The 24475-nt window shown below is 40.1% G+C and overlaps 1 protein-coding gene across 2 annotated transcripts in view; it reads right to left on the reverse strand.

The window, feature by feature from the left end:
• Positions 1-3029: 3029 nt before the first annotated feature.
• Positions 3030-24475, reverse strand: part of icam3 (intercellular adhesion molecule 3) — a 75218-nt gene continuing 53772 nt past the window's right edge. For both annotated transcript variants that reach the window (XM_052041926.1, XM_052041925.1), the window contains exons 2-5: positions 16964-17212; positions 12051-12365; positions 9566-9844; positions 3030-5576 (exon numbers count right to left, since the gene is read on the reverse strand). In XM_052041926.1, the coding sequence (XP_051897886.1) occupies positions 5413-5576; positions 9566-9844; positions 12051-12365; positions 16964-17210 (1005 nt within the window). In that variant the 5' untranslated portion in view covers positions 17211-17212 and the 3' untranslated portion in view covers positions 3030-5412. The remainder of the gene's footprint in view (positions 5577-9565; positions 9845-12050; positions 12366-16963; positions 17213-24475) is intronic.

Below are 24475 nucleotides of genomic sequence, written 5' to 3' on the forward strand. Positions count from 1 at the left end.
CACTACTTACCAAAGATTTCCTCGCCGATCCAATTCTCAATTTTACACCCTGTTTAAGATGTCTCTTCTTAAGAATGTTATTTGTGGCCATTCTCTTGCTGGCTCATAGGAATAACTCCAGTGCTTTTTATCAAAATAGTACATAGAAATCTTTCACATCCACCTGAGAAAGCAGATGGTCCTGTGATTAAAATCTCTTTGGTAGACAGTACCGAAGATCTCACAGTATTGCACTAGAGTCTCAGCCTGGTTTGAACTCAACTTTTTGCTATCGGATGTGACAACCCCTGTCTCCTAAGCAAGAGGGGATGATGCCCACTGAGCCTCAACTGTGATTTCAGAAAGGAAACAGACTAGATGAGAATGGGGATTGGGATTTAGAGGAGTATGATGGGGTGTTGGAATGTGGGAATGGGATTTAGGGAATACAGTTGTTAGGGAGTAGAGTGATCAAATGTGTGTGGGAAGTGGTGGAATGTGGATTGAGAAGTGGAGTAGAGGAATTAGGATTGGAAGGGAGCAAGCTATGAAGAAAATGAGTATGAAGGACATGTAAATTGGTTTCTAGTATGGGATTAAGGTGATGTTTATCTGAGAGGGTTTTGGAAGGAGTGAGTCTTTAAATCACAAAATGGGTTGGAAGATTGGGATGTCGTTCACAGGAAATGGGGTTTGGGTTGCAGTATCAGAGTTGGGGAGACCTGGTTATTTAAGGGTTAGTTGTGGGGGTAGGATTTGAGGAGTGGGGAATGAGGCACTGGAGTGTCAGGTTAGGGTGTTGGACAGTGGGGGAGGCGGGTAGGGCCCAGGAGTCATTAGACTGTGGGATTAGGACTGTGGGGTCTAGGGTTCAAGTACTGGGGAGTGGGATGTTGGAGTTAAAGAGTCGAGGAGTGGGACACGGTTTGATGTTAATCAGTTGACGGGCGGGGAAACGCAGCACGAGGAGAGGGCGCAAGCTCACTCCAGCCACCCGTCAAAACTCACCAAGCATGCGCGACATTCAACGTTTGGGTGCGTCGCGTGGAAATTCGAAATTTAAAAGCGCCGGGAAAAAGGCCAACTGGTCGGTAACTAAAGAATTCAGTTAACAGTAGTGGTGTATTAGTGCTTCTAGTGAGTAGGTTGAGTTTCACCTTGAGGTTATTGTTGATGAGAAATATTATTCTTGTACCGGCAGAGAGCTTTAGTTTCCCCGCTGCTGCTATTTTATGACTACCACAGCATATGCCGTGGCTGAGGATGTTACGGTTGGATTCTCTGGGTGTCAGGCAGATTGGAAATTGTCGCCACCTTATCTTTAGAAGGTTGAACGAACTGTTCATAACTTTTTTTTCAAAGTAAAAGCTGTTTGGCAAAATCGCCATTAACTGTACTGACAACAAAACTTACTATTTTTTGTCATCGCTCTGACTTTTTTTATATAAAAGTTTATTTTTTTCAGTATTTACAAAGAATTTCCATGTTTGTACAATCAGTTTATGCAAGTATGTGAAAATTAAATCAATTGCAATTCATTCGATTAAACAAACCAGAGAGCATATGTTGGGTAACACAACACAACTCAACTCAAAACGTATCCCTAAAAGGGTATTATGTAAATGAATCATGTCAACGTTATAAAAGCTAGCTATTCATCAGCAATCACACAAATGATTGTTGAAGCCTCAAATCTCATCCCCAGTTTATTACTGAGAAACAAAATAAGGCCCCTGACATACAGGCTTTCAAGCAATCAAATATCCAAGCAGTAATTGTGTTCCTTTTAAAGTTAAATGAAAAGTGAATAAGAAAAAAATAATCATTTACAGATTAACAAGACATTCGCATAATGAATGCTGCAAGTTTTTTTGTATTTGGATTTTCAGAAAACTTTCAATAGGTCCTACACAGGAAGTTGGTCAACAAGATTAGAGCATATGGAATTGGGGCTAAAATAATGACCGAGTTGCATAAGAATTGAGTTAATTGTTGGACAGTAAGCAAAGAGTGGGAGTAAACAGATTTTTCTCGGGCTGTGACTAATGGGGTACTGCAGGGATTGGTACTTGAGTACCAACTATTCATGATCTATACAGTATCAATAATTTGTCTGAGGGGACCAAGTGTCATAAATACAACTATACTGATGATGCAGAACTAGGTGAGATTCTAGGTAGGGAGGAGGTAGTAAAGAGGTTTGATAGGGATATGGACAAGCTAAGTGATTGGGTAAGAACACTACATGTGTCTAAGTGATTGGTTAAGAACATTACATGGTGCACAAACAGAAAAGTGGAGGTTTTTTTTAATAGTGAAAGATTTGGCATTGTTGGGACCTCAGAATCAGATTTATCATCACTGACGTATGTCATGAAATTTGTTGTTTCATTGTGTGTCATTGTACACAAATCACTGAAAGCCAATATGCAGGTATAGCAAGTGTTTAGGAAGGTAAATTGTATGTTGACCTTTACTGTAAGAGGGTTTAGTACAGGAGTAAAACAATTATATAGGACCTTAGTGAAGCCACATTTGGTGCAATGTGTACAGTTTAGCTTAAAAAAGAGAAATATGCTACAGATGGAGTGCAGGCAAGATTCATTAGAGCAATTCCAAGGATGGAAGGTCTCCTCATGAGACATTAAGTAGACTAGGTTTGTATTCTCTAACATTTGGAAGAAAGATGGGAGATCTTAATCGAACTTATACATTCCTTACAGAGCTCAACAAGTTGAATGCAGGCAAGATGTTTCTCCTGGGTGGGAAATCTAGCACCCAAGATCACAGTCTCAGAATAAAGGGTAGTCCATTTAGGATTGCAATGAGGACTCTTTGAGATTCTCTACCCTGTTCAGTTATTGAACTCATTTGAGGAATCAAAAGATTTCTGGATATCAAAGGAAATAGTGATAATGTGGGAAAATGGCATGGGGTAGAAGTTCAGCTGTGATCTTTATGACTGGCCTACACTTGCACCTATTTCTTATGATCTTATCATTTTAATGGTTGTCAGCCAAATGGCAAATTAAAAATTCAATAACAACAACTTGAATTTGGGAGGTGCCTTTAATGAATTAAAACAGCCTAAGTCAGATCAAAATAGCACTATAAAACAAAACTTAACAATGAGCCACAAATAAATATTAGAAATAAACTAGAAAATGTTGCAAATACACAACAGATCAGGCAGCATCTGTGAAAGAGAAACAGAATTAACATTTCAAGTCAATGATCTTTCAACAGATCTGCCAGAAGTTTGATATGTAACAGGTTGCAAAGTATAGGAGAAGAGAAAGTAGGAAGGGAAGAAAAGATAAAAATGGATGGTCTTTGGCCATTGTGGGTTAAGCAGGTTGGGGAAAGGATCACTTGGGATATTAGGCAAGGGATCAAACAGAAGGTCTCTCTGGAGTTGGGCAAGTAGGCAGATGGTGGGTGTGCATGAATGGGTTATGACAGTAGGGTTACTGGTATCAATGGAAAGTTAAAGAAAACACCCAAGTAAGGAAGATGGAAATCTTGTACTCTGGCGGGATGGGGCATTTAACTGATGGCAAAGAAAGCCTCAGTCCTCCAGTTAAGACCTACTTCCATGTTCTCTTAAGTGACCTTCTGTTTAATCCCTTGCCCAACATCCCAAATATTCCTTTGTGCAAGTAATTTCAGTTAATTGTTGTGTGTGTTTGGTGTCACTGCACATATCCTGTTAGTCTGTGTGTTGGTTCTTGGCACAAATGGAAATGCTGGCAACAATTTTGTTTTGTGGCTTTCTACTCCAACCAGAAACTAGCACTCCATGCTTGGAGTTGGGCAGTCCTGAACAAAAAAGATGAAAATCTAAGGCATGAAGAAATAACTGTGGGACAAATAAAGGAGCAAAAGATGGGTCTCAAGAGGTGTAAATGCAAAATCCTGGAATGATTACCCAAAATTGTTCAATTCTGATTCCAGATTGCTGTTTGTGCTTAATTAAAAGATGAATTGCTACTCCCCAAGTTTACATTGAACTGTATTGGAACAATGCACAAGAGTTGCTTTAGAGAGGGACTGTGGTGGAGAATTAAAGTGACAGGTTACTGGAAGCTCAGGCTTGTATTTTTAGACTGCATCTATATTTGGTCTGGAAAGGATAAAGAATTATGAATAATGAAATGGTAAACAGTTGAAAGAAATGTATATAAATTGCTTTTTCACCACAAAGATGAATTCAGGGCTTCATGTGGTGGAAAGGGAGGGTGGCCAATCCCATCCTAATGCTGTTAAGATAGGATTGGCCAAAAGAGGTCACAGAATAGTTTTGAAGAAACATTTTAAAGGAGGAAGGAGAAATGGAGAGCTTAAAGGAAGGATTTCTAGGGATTATAGTTTGAACAGCTGGAGGCAAGGCAACAATAGATTAAAATCAGGGAAGTTCAAATGGAAGAGCCCAAAGGATTCTTGTGGTATTGTGGGGTTGGAAAAAAGTTACAGATTTGAGGAAGGAATAAGTCATTCAGAAAATTGACGGTGATTTCATGCACTGCTTCTCCTGAACATCTGTTAAAACCCCATATCAAAATACTTGTTTGCTGACAAGTGGGGGAAAAAGTTATAGATACTATTGATTCGGATGTTTATTCCAGACACTTGTTGCTTGTGAATGATGAAATGAGTCTCCAAGTGAACTAAGAAGATCAGCATTTTCTCCCATGCCATCATCCCCAGTCTTGTGGACCCAGTTACATTCATTTAGCTATGTTGGGCAGACCATGTCATTTGCCTGGCCAACATTTTGAAACAGTCTCTTTATTACTCTGTCACAGGAAGAGTTTACCGGGTGGACAGAGAAAGATTCAAAATCTTCTTGAAGAAATGCAACATCCCACTGACTCCTTCGTTTCTCTTGATCCTCTTGGCTCTCAAATTGGAGGAGGAGCATTTGGGATAGTATCATTAGCCACTTCCAAGTCCACAACACTGGAATGGAAGTAAATAATCTTTGATCCCCATATGAAGATGGAAGTCTTCAAAAGTAGAGTACATATTTGAGAAATACTTATAGGGAATGTTAACTACCTCTTTCCTATTCCATTTATTAGAGAGCTCTCAAAATGTTATATTTCCAGAATTAGATCCTACAGATGCACCACTTATTAACTTGTTCCTATAACTGAAAGCAGTAAAACAATTACTCGCTCCAACCATCTTGCAATATACACCAATAATAACTGAGGGGAGGCAAGCAAGCTACAAGCTTCAAAACATCTGAATGTGTTGTTCTTCATTATAAGGTGTCTCCATGGCTATTAAATCAGACAGGTAGAAGAATTGGGCAAATCCACCATAATTTTTTCCAGCATGTTCAGCAATTCCTGTTTTTAAATTCATGCAAATTGTTTTCCCCTTTTGTTCTTTTGTTAGATTACGATTTCTAGTAATTTTCAGATTTTACTATCCACTAGGCACTTGTGGATTACTGTGAGGCTGTGCCTTTTGTAATTTGTATTCTTGTGTTTTCTGAGCTTTTTGGTACAAATAATAAATGATGGCACCAGTTGCAAGGGTTGCTATGGCCACTGCTGATATACTTGCTGCCACTATGATAGCAGTTTTATCTGTGGAGAAAATTAGAAGATTATTTGTAAAGTTAACTGCACTGTATAATAATGTTAATTTCATGTTGGGTAGACGTTTTGTTCCATGTGCTGCTAACAGAACTGCATTCTGAAAGTCATTGGCAGTTGCAGAAGCACTTGACAGAGAGCAGTTAATAACAATAATAACATGAAACACAGTGAGACAACAGTTAGATCATTGGAGCTGTGAGGAAACGACTGAGTTTGATCCTGACTTCAAGGTGCTTTCTGTGTGGAGTTTGTATGTTCTCCCTGTGGCTGCATGGGCTTCCACTAGGTCCTCTGGTTTCCTTCCACATCCAATGGAGGTATGTATCAGAAAGGATCAAAGGGGAGCAATGGACATGTAAGAGAGAATAAGGTGCAGGGCGACAGGGAAATACTGAGAAGGGAATGGGACTAATGAAGTTGTTCTGTTGGGAACTGGATTGGACCTCATGGACTCAATGGCCTCCTTCTGTGTCGTAATAAATAAGTAATTGTACCAAGATCAGAGTGGCAAGATGTCCCAAGATGCCTTACAGGGCATCAATATTTCTCACAGAATATTCATGAGATGTTAACTTGATGCTTTAAGTCCTATTTTAAAAGAGGAATAAGGGATGGAAAGGGTTTACGTCAAGAATTCCAGAGTTGTTTTCCTACTACGCAATCAAACCTAATTAGATAAAGGACCAATCTAGTTTTAATAAAATTCAGTAAAACTCCAATAATCCACTACTCAACCATTTAGGAATCCCAATGGCTTGGCATCTGGTTCACTAGGTAATAATTTTTTTTGCCACTCTCTCTTCTGACTCATCAGGGCCCCCTAATTCCTACACTTTCCTTCCCACTCACCGATGCCCAGTTCCTGCACTCAAAGTTGCCAGGGCCCTGGTTCCCATACCCCCTTTTGACTCATCTTGGCCTTGGTTCCCATGCTCTCAATCAACTTGCCATGGCCCCATTTTTTCTTGCTCTCTTTAAACTGACCAAGGTCTCTTTCCCAGGTTCACTGGGAAATTTATCATGGTACTGTGTAACATTTTTAAAAAAGTGATTTTAAAATTGCATTGGGGTATTAATAAAATTAAATTTGGCAACAGTCTAGAAAATCGGCTAGACTGGCACCACCAAAGACCTGAGTGTGCTGGATAATCAGAATTTTACTGTAGACACCTGCCCTGATCGTATCCCATCAGGCTTGTTTAGGGTTGCCAGATCCTGAGAAGGAGTCATAGCAGGAAGAATGTGGGTGCCTCAGAGGGTTATGGGTTTGGACAGTATTGCAAAGGAATAGAGGAGTGGGGCAATGGAGGCAAGGGTGAGGATTTTAAAATTGAGACAATGCTTTGCCAGGAGCCAAAGTTAGGAGGCACAGGTGATGGGTGAATGGAATTTGGAGCAAGTTAAGACAAGTGTGTCATAGATTTGGATGATATGAAACGTATAGAGAGTGAAATGAGAGAGACTGGCCAGGAGACTTGGAATAGACAAAAATAGCAGTTTAAAAAAAAGGACAAGGATTTTAGTAGCAGAATCAGGCAGTGTTAGGTTGGTGAAAGTGTGGCATGGATAGGTGATCCAAAGCTCCTCTTTGGTTAGTTTCAGAATGAAGCCAGGGTAAGGAATGAGAGCAGTGACACGGGAACTGAATTTAAGATGGCAAGTGAAGTCACTTGTCTGGTTTTCTAAATATTTAGTTTAAAATATTTCTGTTTTTCTAGAACTTGATCTTAACAACCAGCCTGTTAATTTATAGATAGTTGAGGTGTCTATAGAAGCATTTGTGAGGCAAATCTGACTATTGTCAGCATTTCATTTATCATTTAATAACTGTGGCAAACTTTCTGCTATATGGTTGATTCAAGATCTGTGACTCTTGATGGCAGATACATTTTTGAAAGATTGGGGAATTCAGAGCAATGGGGAGCTGGCATAGAAGAGGAGTTGAGGCCTGGGGCAGATCATCCAACTGTGCGCTACTTCCTCTAATTCATAAAGGGATCATTTTACATTCGTAATCCTGCTGTATCTCTCTGGGTTTAATACAGTTTGTTTCCCCTCCACTGCTTTGGTCGGTTGCTGCTCAGTGTGGAATAACATCAGCTCTCTCTTCACTTTCTCTGTTGGAAATACAGCCTCTATAGAGTCCCCAGCATTCAACCCAGCTTAAAAAGCAAACTAATTGTGATAGATGTTCTGGCATCCTATTGATTAATTATCCCTTTGATGTCCTTCTACCTCACCACCTAGATCCTTCTAGATGTCTATATGGATTCACCTTTGTATAAGACCTGAAGGCTTCAAACTTTAGCACACTCAGAATATAATTAGATGACCATGTTATTCACCACACATATACTCAAAGCCCTGATCTAGAGACATTGTAGCTTCCTCTTGCGACCAACTGTGCCTGCCTTAATTACCCTTACCGCTAAATAACGAATCTCAAAATACCTTTATTGATCCATGTGATATCTGTTATTGCAATCAGCCACTTTTCCCTATTCCTGTTCAGAACTCCATTATCTCCCTTGTCAAAAAGTATACACCTGCCTGCTCATCTTTCCTAATTACAGGTTCAACATCAAACTTCCTTTCCAAGATGTAATTTCCTCCACATAACCCTCAAATACTTGCTTGAATATTTAGTTCTGTTCCCAGGCTTCTCAGAATACTGAGATATTCTTGCTCTTATCACAAGGAATAATGACCATGATGTTTTGTTTTTCTTCATCCTCCTCAATCACTTTAGTGCTCAACCCAGTTTACCTTCTGTACCAGTACAGTGGAATCCAACTTTATTGTACTTTTTATATGGTTCTATTCTGCCTATTCCAGCCCTTCTCCAGCAATGTCATAAATCCATCTTCTGTGTGTTTCTCCTCAGTAATATCCCTAAGGATCAGCCTCTTTATATATGAAATTGACACCCTATTTCTATCTCTTCCCTACTTTCCTCAAATGTATCTATTGTTTGCCTGTATTTTTGTCATTTAATTAAGGGTGAGTTGGAAATTGTTTAATTGAAGTTTCTACATTTGGACAAAGCCAGAAACACCATTTCATTGGGCCTGACTCTATTCTCTTGCTGGGGCTGAACCAGGTTGTAAATAACCTCATCATCCTGCATAATTTACTGGTGTGCAAATATAATACTTTGTCATCACTAAGCCCGCATACTTTCAAAATGGGGATGAAGCCCATCTCTACTTTAGGCTCTACCATTACTACTAATACCTTGTAATCATGACTCAATGTAATTCAGCTGAAACCCAATGAGTTTGAAGGGGACTGATATGGATTCGCTCATACTTCTAGATTACAGCCAATTCAACATAATAACATTAACAGTGAAAATTGCCATGAGTCCAGATCCAGCATTCTATTTTTACCTGTGTTTTAATGTTCTGAGCTATTGTATTATGTGCCCAACCACATGAATATTTGTGTCAGAACACTGATCCAGATCCATTCATAATCTTGTGTTGAATTTGTTGAGCTATACTGGTCACTGGGTCCACACATCCTTTAATTAGCCGCACAAGTAGCTAGTGTTCAATTTTTTAAAATGTGCATTAATAGTGTTGTTAGTTATGAAACTAAATTATGAATCAACAGAAACTGGGAATATGTCTTAAAATGGTGGATATACAGTAAGCATCAAGGCATTGCATACACACTATTCTAGAGTTGATGCAACCAAGTTGGTTAAAATGTATAGTAGGGCCAAAATGTTCCCCCAAGTGAAGGGAAGGGTAATGAACCACATATGTTGGTATGCAAACTGGAAGTGAGAGGCATGGGAGCATTTTATGTCTGATCTTTCAGCTCAGGGTGTTGCAGGGTCCCCTTATACAGGGAATTTTTTTAAAAAGTAATATAGAAACCAGTGCTTAGGTTTAATTTTTTTTGGCAGAAGTTTAAATTTCAGGGATGATGGTAAATGTTTTAATCAACAAACGTCATGTTTTCAAACTGACCTGTAACTTTGATGTCCACCTTCTTTTCTTCAGTTCCAAATTTATTAGTAGCAATACATTTGTATATTCCATTATTTTCTGTTGTGGCATTAGAAATATGGAGGACTGCAGAAGAATTGTTCACTGTATTATGTTTTTTTGAGTATTCCCATTTTAATGTTGGTTTCGGGTTTCCTTGTGCATCACAAACTAATGTGATGCTATCACCATCACTCAAATGTATTGGTGACTCTGAGATGGTTTGGTTATTTGCTAATATAATTATGCTTCTAGGTTTATCTGTGAAAGAAAAGAAAATGGATTAAAGTTAAGTAAATGGAAATGAGAAATGTCTTTCAGTTGATTTTGTAATAATTATCTCTGGTTTTAACTTCCGTGCCTGGAGGTACCATTGTAAATATGGAAATTGGTGTTTTTTGTGAAAATTGCCTGTATCATTATGACCACCTATAATTAGGGCTTACCATTCTTCCAAAGCTAGGCAGCATATTGATATAATTACTGCAGGACCTTGACGATGTATGCTTTTAAAGATGCCCCCTCCATAAAAAGTCAATTTATTTACACCAGATTATTTTTTTAACAAATAATTCAAAATTATTATGTGCATTAAAGGAAATCGAGGGTAATTGGCAATATGCACAGAAGAGGAGATGAGGTTTAGGGCAGATCGGCCATGATCATATTTAATGGTGGGGTAGGCTTGAGAAGACAAGTGGCTTACTCCTGTTCCTATGGTCTTATGTTCTAGCACACATTACATCTCAACCCTGCTTTTCAAAGTAATCAACTATGGTGACTTAAGGAAAATCTGTGATGGCTTGGAGATAATACTGTAGGAAAGGTTTTGTTTTGCTGTGGAGAGCACAGAAGTGGTGCATAATGAGGATAGTGGAAAAGAGATGTGTTTGAAGATTTAGAATTTTATCAATCTTTAGTGTTTTTACAATGTTTGAATTGGTTGTCAGCAAAAAGGCATTCAATAAGTATTTGGAGTGCTTTAATTGTGCTTCTGCAAAGGAGTGACAATGTTGATGAGAGTTTATGGTTTGAAATCTTCTCAAAAGATCTCTCATACCATGTGTAGGAACATGCCACTGCTGAATATGATCATTCTAATTTCAAAGACAGTAGAGCAGTACCATCAAAAAATTCAATGACTAGAAGAGGTCGGAAAAGGAGTCATGCAGGTCACTTGTCCTTTCTGTTCCTTAAGTAGTTTCAAAATCACTCTGGTTAAGATAAGGTTTTAGTCAATGGTTGGTATCTTAAAATGAGACACTATTTACCTTCTCAAATGGAAGGAAAAGATACCACAATATTATTCACAAAGATTCAGAGGAGTTTCTTATCAGCATATTGTCCTCAATCAAATTCATGTATGGCAAGTAGTGAAAAAGGCAAATGGTTTGTTGGCTTTTTATTACAAGACATTTTGGATACAGGAGCAAAGAAGTCTTGATACAATGGTGAAACCACGCCTGGGGTAATAAGTACAATTTTGGATGTCTTACCTAAGAAAAAATGTACTTGCCATATGGGCAGTAGAGCAAAGATTCATCAACCTGATGGCATGACTGTCATGTGAGGACAGATTAGGTCAGTGAGGCCTGTAGTCATTAGAGTTTGGTAGAAAGAAAGGAGATCTAACTGAAACGTACAAAACTCTGACTTGGTTTGACAGGCTGGATGCAGTGAGAATGTTTCCTGTAGCTGGGGAGGGGATAGGACCATGGGTAAGATAAGAAGGAACAATTACTAAAAGTAGGGGGAGAGAGAGAGAGAGGAATGTAGTTCTGCCAGTCGTAGAGATGAACGTATGTTTGTACGTTGGACTTCTGAGTTTAATAAAATTATGGGAGCTTGTCCGTATGTAGGGGTGTCCATAAGTCAGGTGTTCTTAACTTGGAGATTGTCTGTAGTTCCTTTTTCAGTTTTAGTCTTTGTACTTTAAATTATGCAGAACTTAGTGCAGAAACAGCTCTTTCAGCCCAGTGGATCCATGGCAGTCTTTATGCTATACAGAGCATCCTCTCCCGTTACCTCATTTAACAACAACATAATTGTAACAACCTCCTTACATAGATTTATTTTTTTCCCTTTCAACTCTATATGAAAGTAAATCCACATTCCTGCCTAATGTTCTGTTTTGAATTGAGAAATCTCACTGTTTCTTTGGGGTTTACCTTTGAAGTTTAATTGATATAAATCAATAGGATCTGTTTATATTATTGGTTGGCAGATATAGCATCCTATTTTTTATCCTCTGCAATTTAGTCAAAGATCACATCACAGAAGAGTTGGTCTACAACCCTTTTCTGTCCTACTGTCAGTTTTAATTGTTCATCTCTACATTGTACCACCTACTAATTACTGCTGTAGAACAGATTACAGCCACATTCAAGACCTCGGTGATAAATTCCTTTACTAATCTAAGAATAATATAGAAAATGAACCAATAAATAATTGTTCAAATGGAACTTACGGTAAGTTTGCATTGTCACCGAGGAGTTTGTGATTGGTAACGTGGTGTTAGAGCCCAAGTTCACTTCTGCTAAACAGGTATACACCTGTCCGTCATCTGAAGATCTTGCAGTAAAATGAAAGACGTTCCTTAATCGTTTATCCTGATTCGAAATACCTTCTTCTTCTGTGGAATTATACTGAACAATCTCACTTCCTCTTAGCCATTTTAGTATGAGCTTATTATTAGGATAGACCCTGGGACCGATACATTCAAGGCTATATGTTTTATTAATTTCCAGTGCTTCAGGAGGGGAATTAATATTTAAGTCTCGACCTGTTAAAGGAGAATCACAGTTGACAGTAATCATTGGAACAGTCTGTATTTGAACACAACTAGTTTTACTGTTCCTTCAAAACAATACTCAGCATGCTAATGGTCTCTGTGTGCAATAGAATTTCCATCCACAAAAGTCTATTATCAAATGTACTCTACTATGTGTTCTATTTCAGTTACTTTCTTCAAACTGTACTGAATGCACCAACCTGACACCCTGACCACAAGTACTGAAATCAGTACTGATAACAATGACATAAAGTGGCCTGGAAGCTCTTTAATACCACACAGGATTTAATAACTGGCACTACTTGAGACAGGAGTAGGGTTGGTGAAGGATGTTTTATGCTGTCTATGGTGCACGAAGTTCAGCCTTTGTGCATTTCAGAAAGAGTTTATAATTGCAGATGAGGCCCTTTATTATTTTATGAAGATAGCAGAGGAAAACAAGTAGGATAGGGTAGCTGGATGCAGTTGAAGGAGAGTGGTGTTTTGGGGATACAGTGGGGAGTGGTAGAATTCAAGCAATCAGGATCATATTGAAATATTAGGGTCATTGTAACGTTGGGGCCTAGTGATAGAGTTGAGGCAAGAGTTCACACCTGCAGAGTGTACAGGGATCCATCCTCCTATCTCAATCTCTTCAAGGACAATATCTTAAGAGGTTTAGCTTTTTCAAGTCAGTAACAGAATCGTAGAAGTTTATGGCATGGAGGTCTGTGGTATTCTATTGGTGAAGCTCTACCTTATAGCAGTTGATCTAAACAATTTTTCAATTTGGTGCTTACTACAGCATTGGGTAGGTCATTGATTCCATCTACTCAAAGTAGGAGATCACCCTTTTCCTTTAATAAAGAATATGAAGCTGAGTGGGTACTCAGATTTGTTGATAATGCAGAGTTCTGAGTGTTACGGACTCAGTGAAAGTCCCTTTAAGATAGAGAGTGTGTGTGTATGTGTGTGTGGGGCGTGCTTACGTCAATAGAAGATAAAGGATGTAATGACGTTGTTGTAGAAGTTAGAAGAAGAGAGAGAGAGAAGGGAGAGAGACACCAGCCTGCTAGTTTTCTCTATCGATGGATGAGAAACAATAACTGTGTCTGCCGCAGAAATCCATGTATGGAAGTTGGAAGTAATCCGATGGAGTTCACTTTGTTGCTGACCTGTAGAAGGACACAGGTATTTGTGTGTGGACGACCACGATTCGGATGCTTTTCGGGGTGAGGAAGTCACCACCGAGTAAACACTGAAGTGTCGCTTGGGTTCCATCATGGAACATTTGGATTTCGTATTTACTCTCTCTATGTTTCTCTACGTCTACATCTTATCTTCAGACAACGGTGGTTGTTGAAGAAGCCCTTGCTCATGTTTCACCTTATGGCTTGCGGAACTGAACTTTAAGAACCATTCCGGAACTTGGAGTTTGGGACTTTGTCACACACACACACGAAGAGTTTAGTTTTGGGGTTAACGTTCCAGGTTTAACATTTTTGAATTCTAACATACTAACATTTTTACTTTTATTTTACTTATTATCATAAGTAGTGATTAATAAAATAGTTTTTAACACTGAATCATGCTCAGTGTGTTTCTTTTGTTGCTTGTTCGTGACATGAGGTTCAGGAAGTGTTAGATGCTGATTAAAAATAGAAAGTGCTTGCAATATTCAGGCAGGATCTGTTGATTGAGGAACAGAATTAATGCTTCAGGTCTTTCATCAGAACTAGAAAAGTAAGAACACAGATGTGCTTTAAGTTCCAGAGAAAGTGGAAGATGGAGAGAACAGAGTGAATGTCTGTGCGAGGGTGGAGATGAAGAGAATCCAGATTACACAAATTCTGTAAGTGGCGTGTAAGAGAGGGTGATATATCCTTGTTAATCATGGCTGGAACAGATGTAAATAGTGGGAAGTGGATGAGATGAGGGCAGGACACAGCAGTTGGTGAAAACCTGAAATATAAGAATACTGAAAAAACCCAGCAGGTCAGGTAACATCTGTGAAGAGCAAGAAACCTGAGTTAATGTTACAGGTGGATGACTTTCCATCGGAACTGGCCACTTCTAATACAGACAGAAAATGCTGGTTATCTGAAATTGTTGAATTCATTATTGTATCATTAAGAATTGTGCCTAGATATACCTGACATGGGCATGTTGTTTTATGATGAAACAGTTGGATAGGTTAGGCTTGTATCTGCTGGAGTTAAGGTGAGTGAGGGGGTATGATTGAAGCGCAGAAAATCCTGAGGGATCTTGACAGGTTGAAAGTTTGCTCTTACGGGAGAATAAAAAGTTAAGGGGTCACTGATTTAAAAATAGTGAGACACCTACAAGACAGAGACGAGGAGAATTTTTTTTGCTCTGAGTGTCGTGAGTCTTTGGACCTCTTCTTCAGAGGGCAGTGGAAGCAGACTTTGAACGTGTTATGGCCATTTGGGTAATGGTAATTTGCCCTTAACAGAATTCATAAATCACCACTCAAAAATTTGAGATACAGAATAAAACTTGTTCTAACAGAATTTATGTTGGGGGGGGGGTGGTGGGAGTAAAATAACACAACTTTTTTTCAACACTCATTTCATGATGTATGTGCAGATAATGTGGCTTCATGACATATTGTTCTCTAGAAACACAGCCCTCCCTGGAATGCAGTGGTCACATGTGTTTTGTGCTTCATTCACCTGCATTGAGAATTAGCGTTAAAGTTTGATTTGGGGAAACTTTAAACTGTTTCCCCAAATCAAATCTTAGAACAACTGAAATCATTGCTATCATTAAGAATATTAATAAAGCTACCTCTCATAGTAATCTGTTTCCCACTGAAGATTACTGAAATAGTTTACAATATACACTCCATTTATAGAGAATCTGGTCCTTAGTCAATGCGTTGACAATATCTATTATTGAACCCTTAGTGGATGAGCTTTAATTTGACCTGGGTTAGATCCATCTTTAATTTGAACTATATTGTTCAAAAGTTTTAAAAATCCACCGGTATTTAAAGATGGAAATTCTCATGAATTTCCATCACATTGTACAATAATGTGGCAAGTGATGATGAAAATTTGAAAATCTTCCTGATGCTCAGTGAGTCACATTGTTGGCCGAATAAAACCCTTTCAAATCCCTCCATGGTTTCCTCCCATTTATTTATGTTACTCAGTGGCTTTCAATGTTTTCAGTTGAACTCTTCTTTCGAATTACATCTTTGGTTGCATTTCCTCACCACCCCATAATAAAGCAGATACTTGTAAAGCTGAGAATTTCAAAACAAAATGCAAATACTCTAAATCTGAAATAAAACAAAGGCTGGAAAGTCTCAATACTTGGGTGGAAAAAGAGAGTTAATGTTTCAGGGAGATATGTCCTCAACCTGAAATGTTAACTGTTGTTCTTCTCTGACTGCTGATTGTTTCCAGCATTTTCTGTTTTCTTGTAAAGCTGTGCTTAACAGCCTATGCATAAACTTGTTTCACTCTTGGACAGGCTAAGTCTGTGGGGAAATATTTGAAATTCAATCTCTGAGATTGTCTTCAATTTAATACTCAAACAATCTTTAGCATAGCTGGTGTGGAGAACTCCTTGTATTTCCTGTACAAAACCCATATCCCTTTATTCCCTTAACGTCCAATAATCCATCAATTTCTGCTTTGAATATATTCAGTGACTGGGATTCCATGGCTCTCTTGCGTATAAGTCTCAGTCAGCTCTTCTTCAATGTAATGTGAAAGATGGGAAAAGGTTAGGGGCTGGGCCATTAAAAAATAGTTCAGTCATTTCATGGAGCAAGGTTATTGGAGGGAGGTAGACAGAACTTTCCACTAGTCCTGCAGTCGGGTCCTATGCTATCTTCCCCCTTAGCCCCCTCCATCTGTTTCTCTCCTTTTTCCTCTCTCTTCCCTTCTCCATCCTGCCACCCTGTCACCCCATCTTTTTTCTCACACCCTCTTCCCATCTCTTCATTTTGCCTTTCTCCTTTTTTCTCTCCCACAGGCACCAGCAGATCAAATGGTAGCTGGAATCCAAACCAAGGGTTGTATTACCTGGAAACCTGGAGATTGGCTGTGGGTGGTGGGTGGAATAGATAGATTCTGTCCTTCCTCCCATGCATTGATTAGAGCTCTTGAGCCAGTAGGAAGGATGGCGACCGACTTTATAGTCTAACAGAAGGATGGCTGATAGATACACATTTACACTGTATCTTGTAATGCATAACTTGAAAAAAAATCTTGTGTACTTTTTTAATTATAATTATAAGCCAAATTGCTTGATTGGATTGAGGCCAAGCATGTTCCTTAATATGAAGGATTTTAAAGCCAGCTCAGTTACAACGTGCATCTCTATACTAAATTCTACATCAATGTAGGCAGTAAAATTGCACATTTGAAAGCTCTACCTACTTTGTTTCTCCTTTAGTTGATGACATTCTATAACCCCAGCTGAAATCGGGGTTACTTTTTGTCCTTTCTACCATACTGCAGCAATTTATCAACACCAGCTCTAATCAGATTTAAAGTAGGCATTTTCAGCACATTGCTAAACTGTTTTTCCATCAATTACATTTTCCTTTTGTGTAAAAAAAAACTTGTTTTACTTACTGTAGACGGTTACCATTTTCGTGCTGATATTCACTTGTCCAGATGAGCATTTCACCTGACATGTCACTGAAACAGACCATGACTGAATTGTTGGGGAAGAGTGTACCAGCCATTGATTTTGTTTTTTGGGATTTTTATCTTTTATTCCTTCCATTACTATTGATTGCGCTAAACAAGTTGCACTGCAATTCACCACCAAAGGCTGTCCAAATTCCACAGCTGGAGGATCTGCATTGATCAATACCATATCTGCAGCCACAATTTCAGACAAGAGAACAAATCACATTAGAGATACAATGCTTTGAGTTGATGAATAATCAAAATCCAAGCCCATTTAAAAAAAACCAACAAAGCAGCTGCTGGAAATCTGAAATAAAACCAGAATGATAGAAATATACAGCATGACAGGCAGCACGTGGAGAAAGAAACAGAGTTATGTTTAATATTGAAAACCTTTTATCAGAGCTGGACAAGCTTGATTCTTCTATTTCTTGTGCAAGTCCCTCCACTGCATACCTCATAAGAATTTTGTTACATTTGGATACAATTATGAGTAATCAAGAATCATTGTGCCTGAGGGCTTAGTGGTTTTCCTCATTATTCATGAAGGATAGGGGCAAAGACTTCCTGCAGATAACAGCAACACAGATACCACTAAGGATATTATCAATGACACTAAGGCTGAAATGACATTACATAAGTCACTCTCTCCACTGAAGTAACAACTTAAAGTTTCAATTTAGTGCCATAGAAGGAATCAGTGTGGAAAAAGGCCTTGGGTCCATCAAGCCTACGCTGACCATCAACCACCCATTTATGCTAATCCTACATTAGTCCGATATTCCCATCAATTCCCTCCAATGATTCTACCATGTACCAATTCACTAGAGGCAATTTACAGAAGCCAATTAATCTACCAACTGGCAGGTCTATAGGATGTGGGAGAAACCAGAGCTCTCAGAGAATATCCAAGTGGTCACAGAGAGAACGAGCAAACTCCACAGAGACAGCACCTGAGGTCAGGATTGTCAAAACAAGCTGAAAAAGTACAGTCATTCAAGACCCTGGTGTTGTCTGCACATTGAACCCACGCTCCAAACCCTGGCTCCAGCCGCACATTCTGGTCTCTGGCATTGCCACACACTTGGCCCATACTCTGCACCACCGTCATGGAGTTTATTAGTGTGTGCCGAGGACTGTGTACCGAAGAGGTCAATCCAGGTATTCCCGAATCGGAAACTATGGATGAACCAGAGACCCTGGACTACTGAAGTCCAGAAGTCCAGAAGTGTGGTGTTCAGATGCTAAGGTGAGGGAGAAAGTGTATAGAAACGAATCCATTGAGGATGGCAAGAATGACAGGCAGGTGATAAGTCAGGATAATTTACTGAATAATAGAAGTACAACAAATCCGGATGTTAGGATACAGAATGTTAGGATCGGGGATGAGGATGTTCGGATACCGAATGTTAGGATAGGGGATGAGGTCTACACGAACATGTCTAAGATAGTAGGTAGCGAAGATAGTAAGAAGGATGGACAGGTAGAAAGTCAGGATAATCTGCTGATCAATAGAGGTACAATAAAATCAATAGCAGATACCAGTCTAAACATACTATATTTAAATGCACGTAGCATCAGGAATAAAGTAGATGACCTAGTGGCACAACTACAGGTTAATAAATATGACATCGTTGCAATCACTGAGTCGTGGCTTCATGATGGATGTGATTGGGAACTGAATGTCAAGGGGTATACAGTATATAGGAAGGATAGGAGGGTAGGCAGAGGGGGAGGTGTGGCCATGATGGTTAGTAGCGATATAAAATCAATAGAAAGGAAGGACATTGGGTCAGAGGAGGTGGAATCCTTATGGGTGGAGCTGAGAAATAGCAAGGGTAAAAGAACAATAATAGCAGTCATATATAGGCCCCCAAACAGCAGTCAGGAAGTGGACCATAAGTTGCAGATTGAGATAGAAAAAGCATGTCAGAGTGACAATGTGAAGATAATTATGGGGGATTTTAACATGAAGGTGGACTGGGAAATGCAGCAAGGCGGTAGTACTCAGGAGAGTGAGTTTGTGGAATGTCTAAGGGATGTTTTTCTGGAGCAACTTATTGAGGAGCCCACCAGGGGATCGGCTGTTTTGGATTGGGTGCTGTGTAGTGAACCCGAGGTGATTAGGGAACTAAAGGTAAAGGAACCACTGGGAACAAGTGATCACAATATGATTGAGTTTAGTTTCAAGTTTGAGAAGGAGAAGCTGATAACTGGTGTATCGATATTTCAGTGGAATAAGGGAAATTACAAAGGTATGAGAGATGAGTTGGCCCAAATTGATTGGAGGAGTAAGTTAGCTGGAGGGACGGCAGAGGAAAAATGGAAGAAATTTCTACAGGAAATAAGGACAATGCAGGACAGATATATTCCAAGAAAAAAGGTTTTGAATGTGGATAACGAGGGAGGTGAAGGATAAAATAAAAGCAAAAGGGGCGGCGTACAAAGTAGCAAAAATTAGTGGGAAAACAGAAGATTGGAACGATTTTAAAAATCTGCAGAGAGAAACTAAGAAGGTCATTAGGAAAGCAAAGATGAGTTACGAAAGGAAGCTGGCGGACAACATTCGGAAGGATTCTAAGAGTTTTTTTAAATACATAAGGAATAAAAGAGAGACACGGGTTGACATAGGACCAATTGATAACGGTGCAGGAGGTATTATAATGGATGATAGTGAGATGGCAAGGGAATTGAATGAATATTTTGCATCGGTCTTCACCGTGGAGGACATAAGCAATGTGCCCGTTAGTCAGGAGTCTCACGAATTGGAGCTGAGTTCAATTGAGATTAATAGGGAGAAGGTGCTTGGAAAACTAAAGGGGCTTAAGGCTGATAAGTCTCCCGGACCGGATGAGGTGCATCCCCGGGTTCTGAAGGAGGTGGCTGTGGAGATAGCGGAGGCGTTGGCGATTATTTTTCAGGAATCGATAGATTCTGGCATGGTTCCGGAGGACTGGAGGGTAGCGAATGTAGTTCCGTTGTATAAGAAAGGTGGGAGGCAGCACAAAGGCAATTACAGACCTATTAGTCTGACGTCAGTGGTGGGAAAATTATTGGAGTCTATCCTCAAGGAGGAGGTTACCGAATACCTAGAGGCGCAAGGCAAGATAGGACCTAGTCAACATGGTTTTGTGAAGGGGAGGTCCTGTCTGACCAACCTATTGGAGTTTTTTGAAGAAATCACAGGTAGGGTAGATAAGGGAGAGGTGGTAGATGTTGTGTATTTAGACTTTCAAAAGGCCTTCGATAAGGTGCCTCACAAGAGACTGATTAATAAGATGAGAGGTCATGGAATTATGGGCAGGGTAGCAAAATGGGTGGAGAATTGGCTGGTTGGCAGGAAGCAAAGGGTGGAAATAAAAGGATCTCGTTCTGGTTGGTTACCGGTTACTAGTGGTGTGCCGCAAGGGTCGGTGTTGGGGCCTTTCCTTTTTACCTTGTACATCAATGATTTGGATGATGGAATAAATGGTTGTGTGGCTAAGTTTGCGGATGACACCAAGATAAGTGGAGGAGTAGGGAGCATAGAGGAAATAGAAAGAATGCAGAGGGACCTAGACAGTTTAGGAGAATGGGCAAGGAAATGGCAGATGAGATTCAATGTTGAGAAATGTGCAGTTGTACACTTTGGAAGTAGAAATAAGCGGGTAGATTATTATCTAGAAGGAGAGAAGATTGATAGTGCGGTAGTACAAAGGGACTTGGGGGTACTCATACAAGATACCTTAAAAGTTAACCACCAGATTGGATCGGTGGTTAAGAAAGCGAATGCTATGTTGGCATTCATCTCGAGAGGTATAGTGTATAAAAGTAAGGAAGTGTTGATGAGGCTCTACAGGGCGCTAGTGAGGCCTCATTTGGAATACTGTGCGCAGTTTTGGGCCCCGCATCTTAGGAAGGATGTGCTGATGTTGGAGAGGGTTCAGAGGAGATTTACGAGAATGATTCCAGGAATGAAAGGGCTTAAGTATGATGAGCGTTTGTCGGCTCTTGGACTGTACTCACTGGAGTACAGAAGGATGAGAGGGGACCTCGTAGCGACATTTAAAATGTTGACAGGTAAGGATAGAGTAGATGTGGCTAGGCTGTTTCCCTTGGTGGGCGTGTCCAGGACCAGAGGGCACAATCTTAGAATTAGAGGGTACAGTTTCAAGACAGAGATGAGGAGAAGTTTCTTTACCCAGAGGGTGGTGAAATTGTGGAACTCCTTGCCACGCACAGCAGTGGAGGCCAGATCAGTGGGGGTATTCAAGGAGGAGATAGACAGATATCTAAATAGTCAGGGTATCAAGGGATATGGGGATAAGGCTGGCAAATGGGATTAGAATAGTTTTTTTTTTCTTTTCTCTCTTTTTTTCCCACCCCATTTCTTTTTCCCTTTTCCTTGGAGCAGACTCGATGGGCCGAATGGCCTGCTTCTGCTCCCTTATCTTGTGATCTTGTGAAATCAGGTAAGCCTGACCTATATAAGAAATCGATATACGACCTTCATAAAGCTATCAGGGATGCCAAGAGACAAAACCAGTCCAAAATCAAGTTCCAGACTAGCTATCAGTTGTAGCAGGGCTTATGTGCTATAACGGGCTACAAAACGATGTCAGGCAGCCTCGCTGACAACAGTGCATGCTTTCCTAATGAGCTCAACGCATTCAATGCATGTTTTGAACAGAAGGGGTATTTGCAGACATTTTTAACCTCTCCCTACTTCAATCTGAGACCCTGACCTGCTTCAGGAAGACCACTATCATCCTGACACCTAAGAAAAATAAGGTATCGTGTCTTAATGACTAGCACCCAATGGCTCTGACGTCCACCATCATGAAGTGCTTTAAGAGGCTGGTCATGGCACACATCAACTCCAGCCTTCCAAACAACTTCAACCCACTGCAATTCGCCTACTGCCGAAACAGGTCCATGGCGGATACCATCTCCCTGGCCCTACATTCATCTCTGGAGCACCTGGACAGTAAAGGCACCTATGTTAGACTATTGCTTATTGACTACAGCTCCGCCTTCAATACTATAATTTCAAACAAACTCATCTGCAAACTCCTAGGCCTGGGACTCAACACCTCCTTTTGCAGCTAGATCATTGACTTCCTGACCAACAGACTGCAATCAGCAGGATAGGCCTGATTATCCGCCTTGCCACAATTATCCTCAACACTGGTGCCCCACAAGGCTATGTCGTCAGCCTCCTACCGTACTCCCAAAACACTCATGACTGCATAGCCAGATTCTGCTCTAACTCCATCTATCAATTTGTAGATGACACTACTGTAGTGAGCCAAATCTCAAATAACAATGAGTAGGAGTATAGGAAGGAGATAGAGGGCCTAGTGGCATGGAGTCATGACAACAACCTTTCCCTCAATGTCAGCAAAACAAAAGAGCTGGTCATTGACTACAGGAATGGGGGCAGTTCACATAATCCTGTCTACATCAATAGCACTGAGGTTGGGAGGGTTGAGAGCTTCAAGTTCCCAGGAGTGAACATCACCAATAGCTTGTCCTGGTCCAACCATGTAGATGCTGTGGCTAAGAAAACACACCAGTGCCTCTACTTCCTCAGGAGGCTACAGAAATTTGGCATGTCCCCTTCGACACTCACCAATTTTTATAGATGCACCATTGAAAGTATCCTATCAGGATGAAATATGGCTTAGTATGCTCTGCCTGGGACTGCAAGAAATTGCAGAGTTGTGGACACAGGTCAGCACATCACAGAAACCAGCCTCCCCTCCATGGACTCCATCTACACTTCTTACTGCTTTGGTAAAGCAGCCAACATAATCAAAGACCCCACCCACCCCGACATTCTCTCTGCTCCCATTGAACAGAAGACACTGAAGCCTAAAAGCATATACCACCAGGCTCAAGGACAGTTTCTATCCCACTGTTATAAGACTATTGAATGATCCCCTAGCACAATAAGGATGGACTCTTGACCTCACAATCTACCTCATTATGGCCTTGTACCTTATTGTCTGCCTGCCCTGCACTTTCTCTGTAACTGTAACACTTTATTCTCCATTCGGTTATTGTTTTCCGTTGAACTACCTCCATGCACTGTGATGAAATGATCCATATGGATGTCATGCAAACCAAAATGTTTCACTGTATCTCAGTACATGTGACAATAATAAACCAATTTTACCTTCGTATACATGGCTTCAGACCTGACTCTGGCTGCACACCACATAGCAATGTTCCCAGTAATATAGGACCTCTTCTCATTGATCCACAGATGGTAGGTCAACGGATAATGATGATTTAGTACACCAAACCTGAGGAGAACAATGTTCAGCACTTATTCCAACCAGGCTGGATGAACTAATTCCTGGGAGGGAATGGTGCCAAGGCACTCAGAAAATTGCACCTTAGGCACTTCAATGGTCACCTTACTCATCAGTCTGTATCTATTATTCTATTTGTGAATGTACTAACCAAAGTTAGGCCATTATATAAAAGGCAGCAAATATTACCTGCACATTGATACAGATAGTCCAGGAAGTTATATTTTCAATGGCTTTTACAGTGAGAATAATGTTGAAGTTTTCATCAACTCCATCTGAGCAGGCTTTCACCAATAAAAAATTCTGTTTGTTTTCATTTAACAGTCAAGTGCACATTCCAGGATTTCTTGGCCAGATTTAAGATAAGGTATCTTTATTATATCAGTGATGAGGGAATTGTGGACTTGTATATACTGCCATTAGAATGAGATATCTCTCTCTCATTGTGTTCTAAATGGATGTCTAAGGTACCCTAAAGTTTGAAAAATATAGGCAGTCCTTTTCCTGAAAGGCAGTTCTCATTCAACAAATGTCACCAAGAAATGACTAATTGGTCAAAATTCTATTTGCCAATGTTCAAAATAATTGCTACATACACTGGAATAGCAACAGTCACTAAGCTTTGAGACAACTAATTATGTGACCAGTTTTAGTGCGCACAGCCATATAGTGTTATATAAATACAGATCTTTTCATTTTTGCATATTTTTTTCTGGTTAGGCAAACAACATTTAAGAATTTTAATTTGAGAGGGAGAATAATGACACACCTGCATGAATCGCCACAGCACCCAATGACCTTGTGATCTCAATCTCAGTGGCTAACATCAGAACATCCTTCAGGAGGGTGAACCTCCACAAAGTGTTAGGCCCTGACAGCATACCTAGTCGAGTGCTAAAAACCCATGCTGACCAACTGGCTGGACTGTCCAGGGACATGTTCGATCTCTTGCTTCTGCAGTCTGAGGTTTCCACCTGTTTCAAAATGGTATCAATTGTACCAGTGCCCAAGAAGATCAGGGTGACCTGCCTCAGTGACTACTGTAGCATTTACACCCACCTTAATGAAGTGATTCAAGAGGTTGGTTATGGCTCAAATCAACTCCTGCCTCAGTAAGGACCTGGACCTTCTTCAGTTTGCCTATCGCCACAATAGG

This window comes from Pristis pectinata, chromosome 31, assembly GCF_009764475.1.
Source record: "Pristis pectinata isolate sPriPec2 chromosome 31, sPriPec2.1.pri, whole genome shotgun sequence".
Taxonomy (NCBI): Eukaryota; Metazoa; Chordata; class Chondrichthyes; order Rhinopristiformes; family Pristidae; genus Pristis; species Pristis pectinata.